This window comes from Cynocephalus volans, chromosome 5 (assembly GCF_027409185.1).
Source record: "Cynocephalus volans isolate mCynVol1 chromosome 5, mCynVol1.pri, whole genome shotgun sequence".
Classification (NCBI taxonomy): Eukaryota; Metazoa; Chordata; class Mammalia; order Dermoptera; family Cynocephalidae; genus Cynocephalus; species Cynocephalus volans.
The window spans coordinates 112144258-112150860 of record NC_084464.1 but is presented as its reverse complement, the minus strand read 5'-3'; the positions used below and the strand labels follow the sequence as shown (position 1 = coordinate 112150860).

The 6603-nt window shown below is 49.8% G+C and overlaps 1 protein-coding gene across 1 annotated transcript; it reads right to left on the bottom strand.

Annotated features, from left to right (window-relative positions):
* Positions 1-3831: 3831 nt before the first annotated feature.
* Positions 3832-4926, bottom strand: GPR6 (G protein-coupled receptor 6). The gene has a single exon (XM_063098427.1). It carries the CDS (start codon positions 4921-4923, stop codon positions 3832-3834), a length of 1092 nt encoding a protein of 363 aa, XP_062954497.1. The 5' UTR covers positions 4924-4926.
* Between the last annotated feature and the right edge of the window lie 1677 nt (positions 4927-6603).

The window sequence follows — 6603 nt, the reverse complement described above, 5'->3', positions numbered from 1 at the left end:
TTGCTCATGCATTTTCTCTTGTACCTTCTACAATCAAGCTTTACTACCCTCTCCTCCTGAAGCTTCTCTTGTCGAGTTCACTAATAACATTCACCTTACAAAATCTTTAGTTTTTGTTAATGACCTCATTTTACTTTTCTCTAGGCAACATTTGAGCCAGCTGACTACTCCTTTCTCAAACACTTTTCTCTTCTTTATTTTGGTTCACAGTGCTCTCTTAGTTTCCTCCCACCTCACTGACCAATTCTCTTTCTCCTTTGCTTTATCCTCCTTGTCTTCTTGATTTCTAAATAGTTCAGTTCCCTGGGGCTCAGACCTTGCCCTACTCTCTCCTTTGTCTGCAAGTACTCCCGAGGTGACCTCATCCAGACCCATGGCTTTAAATATCACCTATATATTGTTAAGTCCCAAATTCATTTGTCCAGCTTAGATCTCTCTCCTGAACTCCAGATGTGTGTAGCTAACCTCTGTATGCCTTTGTCTCCTCATCTGTGAAGTGGGGATAATAACAGTATTTAGCTCATAGCATTAATGCTGGATGTTTTGTTTGCACCAGCAGATCTACTTTTCACCCTTCTCTATCTACTCGATGCCCAAGTGGACTGCTTCTTGCAGTCCAGTAAGGAGTTTTCTTGTTCTCTGGCTTCTGGTTGAGTTTAATTAATGGAAGGCACCATTCGGAGGTGGGATGAAGGGAGAAGAGGGTGTTTTGGTAATTTATTCTCCCAGTTTTCTCCCCACCAGGCTATAGTTTGGCAGTGGCTGCCTTCCTCTACTAAAGGCCACAACTCCTGCTGGGCAGCCAAAACCTACAACCTGCTGTCCTGTTTCTGTAACTGTTCCCCTCCCTTTCTCCTTCAGGCAGCCAGGCTGGTGCTAGCTCTGGGGAAATTCACCATCCCTTGTTGGTTTCCCTTAACCATGCTCACACTTTTATAAATAGTCCCTTCATTAAACTCTTCTCAATCACCTGGGTTGAATGTGCCATTTATCTCCTGCTGGGACCTGACCAATTCAAGATTGTTATGGTGACTAAATGAGCTAATACTCATAAAGTGGTTAGAGTAGTGTCTGGCATATAGTAAATGCTATAGAGGCATTGTAAACTAATGAATAACTGCCCATATCAGCTCTCCATTTAGGAGCCTGTAACTAACTTTTTCAATGCCCCACTCTTCCTGTATCAGTCACGGTTCTCCAGAGAAACAGAACCAATAGGATGTATGTACATGTGGGCATATACATACATACATATATACAAGAATAAATTTATTATAAGGAACAGGCTCACATGGTTATGGAGACTGGCAAATTCAAAATCTGCAGGGTAGGCTGGCAGGCTGGAGACCCAGGAGAGTCAATGCTGCAGCTCTAGTCTCAAGGCCGTCTGCTGTAGAAACAGGAAGGGCCAGTGCTACAGATGGAGTCCAAAGGCACTTCACTGGGCAATTCTCTCTTGCTAGGAGAAGGACAGTCTTCTTGTTCTATTCAGGCCTTCAAATGATTGGATGAGGCCCACCCACATTATGGAGGGCAATCTGCTTTATTCAAAGTCCACCAATTTGAATGTTAATCTCATCTGAAAACACACTCACAGAAACACCCAGAATAATGTTAATACCAAAGAATATCAAATATTTGGGTACCTCATGGCCCAGCCAAGTTAATACATAAAATTAATCATCACACTTCCTAATGTGTCCCTCCAACCCAAAGGTCCCTGCATTCACTCATTTGCTCAAAGCAAAAACCTTGGAGTCATTCTAAACTTTTTTCTTTTGTGCTTTACACACAATCTACCCTTCAATATATTTCTAGAACCCAACCACTTCTTACCATCTCCATCACTGACACTGTGCTCCAAGCCACTGTCATTTCTCATGGGTCTTATGGCTTGGACCCCTATCTCTTGCTCCCACTCTGACCCTCCTAGAGACTATTCTCAATAGAACAGCCAGAGTGATTCTTTAAAAATATAAATCTGCTCATGTCGCTTATGTATTACTCAGAGTCCCAAGTCCCTACAGTGGCCAGTATAGATTGAAATGATCCAGCCTCGGCTCCCTCTCCAGGTTAATTTCATATCTCTCTCCCCCTTGCTCACTCTGTCCTGCCATATCAACCTTCTTGCTATTCCTTGAGCTTGCCAGGCATTCTTCCACCTTGAAGCCTTTGCACTTGCCTGGAAAGCTCTTCCTCCACATATGCCTCCCACCCTCACTTCCCTGAGATTTGCTCCTAAATGTCTCCTGGGAGACTTTCCCTGGCCACACTAGCCAGTGCAGCTCCTCTACTGTCAGCACCCTTCACTCTGCTTCATTTTCCTTCTTAACATTTATCCTAACATGACATTATATATTTGTTTATTTGCTTGTAGGCCATCTCCCCCACTAGAATGTAACACTATGATCACAGAGACTTTTTGCCTATTTTGCTCACTTTTATATTCCCAGCCCTGGAATTGTGTCTAGCATGAAGTAGGCACTCAATAAACATTTGTGGAATGCATAAACACATTTGCTTGTGTGTATTTTCCTAAGGCCTAACAGCAGGAACTACTTACGTATGTGTGCATATTTCTTCACAGGGGCTCAAAGAAGCCCACATTTATTCTCTTATTTATCCTCACATCATCCTGTAAGAAGGGGAGGAGGGTGACCATGACTCACACCCATCAGTGGAACAGGAATATTTAGTTCTTGAAGATCCTAAGGCCCTATTTTGAAGATGAGTGTGCCTCAAGAGGGGATGCTGGATATACCTTCATTTACCTCTTAAAGGTACGAGGTTTATACTTGGAATTCCTGGAAGAATTTGTTCATTTTATAAGACTGTGCATTTTGCTACAAGACCTGGCCAGCAACAATGTTCTAAGTCAATATGAATTTTCAACATTTAAAATTCTTGCCATACTGGAAGAACTACAACTGAAAGCTGTGGTTTCATGATTCACAGGTGCACATGGGGTGATACGAAGGAATGGTTTCAGACATGCTCTGAAACTTGTCTTCCAAACCAAGTAACCAAAGGCAGTAGATTAACTTGTGTTAATAACACCGAAAACCCATTAACATCCTGCGACTACTGTTACATGAATATATTACTCCTTTCCTGCTCCCCCCTCCCATCACAATGATCTAGGTTAGGTATTTCAGTGAAAATTTATGAACAATGTGCAAATGCATATGATTTTTTACATAAAGATTTTCTCAAGAGGGAGATGATACATAGTAAACATTTAAATAAACACTCAAAATCCAAATCTCAATTAGTAAATCTATACAGTCACATGCCCCAAATTACATTTTTATAATATTTTTATAATGTGTTTATTTGTGTACAAAATATGTTGTAATTTGTTGATGCATCTGCAGCAAAATATTCTATCACATACAACAAAAATACTCCTTTTATTCCCTTTCCCCTGCCCTTGAAAATGGCAACACTGTTTTGGCACTTCAGCAGCTAAAAATAAAGTGCTGTAATTAAGCAGTATTGGAATGTCTTCACTTGACGAATGTGATGTACAATTTGAGTATACAACCACATGTTTTTGTTAGTTTTTCACAGAACAGGAAGCTCCACATCCTGAACACCTCCAGAATATACAAATATTTGTATATATATGTACACATGTATACACTGTATATGTAAAGTGCCAACAAGCCTCTTTGTTCTTGTAAGTTTGTTAAATGTACGTTTATTCCCTCTTTCTTTCCAAAGTCAGATTCCAGCATTTGTGATCTCACAGTTCATCAGCAGGAGTCGAGAGGCTCACCAAAGGCTGGCTTGTTGGGGTGTGGTGTTGGTGAGAGGACACGGAGGAGCCCTTCAGACTTCACTGGGTGACCTGGAGCGGAAGGGCACTTTGGACTGGAAACAGCCACAGAACAGGAGCCACAGGGCACGCTGGATCTCCTGGTTGCGGAAGGCATAGATGATGGGATTGATCATGGAGTTGTAGGTGGCAGGCAGCAGGGTGGCGTAGGTGTAGACGGCTGGGTCCTCGTGGCTGCCCACCACGCAATAGATGGCGAAGGGCAGCCAGCTGGCGCCGAAAGTGCCCAACACCACAGCCAGCGTACCCACGCCCTTTCTGGTGGTGGCGAGGTGGGGCGGCGCCAAGCAGTGCTGCTGCAGCGCTATCTGGTGCGCGTGGCGCCAGACCACCTGGCAGATGCGCACGTACAGGTGCAGCATGATGCCGAAGACCGCGAAGAAGGTGGCAGAGAGCAGTGCCACATGGCTGCGTGTCAGTGGGCGCACCACGCTGCAGGCGGTGCGCTCGGCCAGGCAGTTCCAGCCAAGCACTGGCAGCAGCCCGAGGCCTAGGGACACGGTCCAGGTGGCGGCGAGCAGGAGGTGCACGCCCAACAGGGTCCGGCGCGAGTAATAGGTGAGCGCGTTGTACAGGGACAGGTAGCGGTCCACGGTGATGGCCAAAAGGCTGCTGACCGAGGCGGCGAAGGAGGACACGAGGAAGCCCACAGTGAGCAGGCTCACAGTCTCCGAGGGTACCAAGTACTGGAACACGAAGTGCAGGATGAGGCCACAGCCCGCCAGCAGGTCGGCGGTGGCCAGGCTGCCCACCAGCACGAACATGGGCGTGCGCAGCGCCGGGGTGGAAGCGATGAGCGCCACCACCAGCGCATTTTCACCTGCGATCACCGTCCCGGACACGCACAGCAGCACGTCCCATGGATTCACCGTCGACAGCAGCAGTCCCGGCGGCCCCGCCGGCAGCTGCGACGACAGCTCCAGCGACCCATTAGCCCCACTGCCCCCTCCCAGAGCCGCCGCCGCTGCGGGGGACCCCCATTCGCCTGTGTCCGGCGTCCCTGCTGCTGTGGCCGCCGCTGCCGCTCCCTCGGCCGCCACTGCCACCACCTGGGACTCGTTGAGCGAGGCGGCGCTCGCGTTCATCGCGGCCGGTTGCTGTACCCTGCACAGACGGGGAGAGCAGGCGTCAGGTGTGTCGTTCAGTCTGCTTGGGAACTTGCTCACGCTCAGGTGCCCGGCTCGAATCGCCCCGCTCGGATTGCCCATCGCACTCCGGGATCCCCCCCACCCCCATCCCCCAATAAATACTTGTTGAATGAATGAGCGAAATGCACCAGGTGCCCGCAGGGACTTCTGAGTTTTTGCCCAGATACACACAAGGATAACATGCAGTCACACGCACGCAGATCAATGCATAAATGCGCCTGTATTCGCACACCACCCAAATACGCCGAGCTAGTAGTAGCAGCCGAGAGAGTCCGCCCGGCTGTGGCGAGCGCGCTCAGGGCAGTCCCCGAGCAGAGTAGCGGAGTCGCTGTCCGTGGTGCTGAAGGCAAAGTTTCTGTGATCGCGGAGCCCAAGAGAGCCGTGGAGCCCAAGACCCCCGGGAAGGGGGTGTGGGAGGAGAGGAATTAGGATGTGTGTGTGGGGGGGGAGGGGTGTGTGTCTGTGTGTCTGTGTGTCTATGGGGGGCTGGAGTCAAGGCTCCATGTCTCCCGCCTCGGGAAAGACCCTCTCCCTGGCTATCCGTCACCCCTTCTCCTCCCCAGAGTTCCTCCGGGGAGCCCGGCCGCTCACCTGTGGAGTCAGGTCTTCGGGAAGTCGCTGGTCATGGACGCCGTGGCGGGGCGCCGGGCTGGGCTCCCCGCGCGGACGGAGCAGCTGCTACAGGAGACGGCCGGCCCGGAAAAGAGGCAAGCGCTGGGCGCCTGTCGCCGTGCCGGTGCTGCAGCAAGTGAGAGACACCGTGGCAGAAAAGGCTGCTGCGAGCGGCGCGCGCCAGAGATTGACAGCCAGGGCGCGGTGACGTCAGGCTCCCGGCTCCCGGCTCCCGGCTCCTGGGGGCAAGCCGGGCACTCACCTTCCTCAACGGCCCCATCCTAACCCCCGGCCCCCGGACTTTTCAGAGGGCTAAAGGAGGGAGAGGCCAGAGCGGCCACCCCCAGCCCACAATCTCCAGGAATCGGATGTGGGAGAGGGAAGGAGAGGGACAAAGGGGTGAAGACCTGAGGCCAGTTGAAGAGGGTGAGCTGGGCGGGCAGGGGTGAGGGATGAGAGACACCAACCGGGCAGCAAAACCCAGTGTCAAAGGTCACCGAGCAGTCGGGTCAAAGACGCAGCCTTGCAGAGGGGGTGGCCGGGACAGGGGTCAGACGGGAGAGTAGCTACGTTAAAAACAAAAGTGCTGCTTGACCGACAGGGATGAGCTGGGGAAAGAAACACACCTTTTAAAAAGGGTGTTAGTGGTAGAGCCAGGGGAGCAAAGGAAGAGGAATAAAAAGAGGACACGTGGGACATTTGAGGAAAATCTTCTCTTCGTTTGGAGGTTACCTGTGCAATTCCCCTCTCTACTACTAGTTTTACTGAACTCTGCATAGCAGGTTTCTCCACGATCTTTTCTGCCCTATGTTTCTTGATTTCAGGAGCTGATAGCACCCTTGGAACCTGCTCTTCGATTAAAGACCAGGTCTGCGTCTTGTTAGAAACGCAGAAAACAGCAAAATGTGATTTAACTTTCCTGGCAACAGACTTTGCCCTGTCAATTAGTACCCTACAAAACAAACTACAGGGTGAAAATAGTGATAACTCAGCTGCAGCAGACTT

What these genes read in the sequence shown, in the direction of transcription:
- GPR6 (XM_063098427.1), bottom strand. Translation starts at nt 4,923, where the DNA reads ATGAACGCGAGCGCCGCCTCGCTCAACGAGTCCCAGGTGGTGGCAGTG.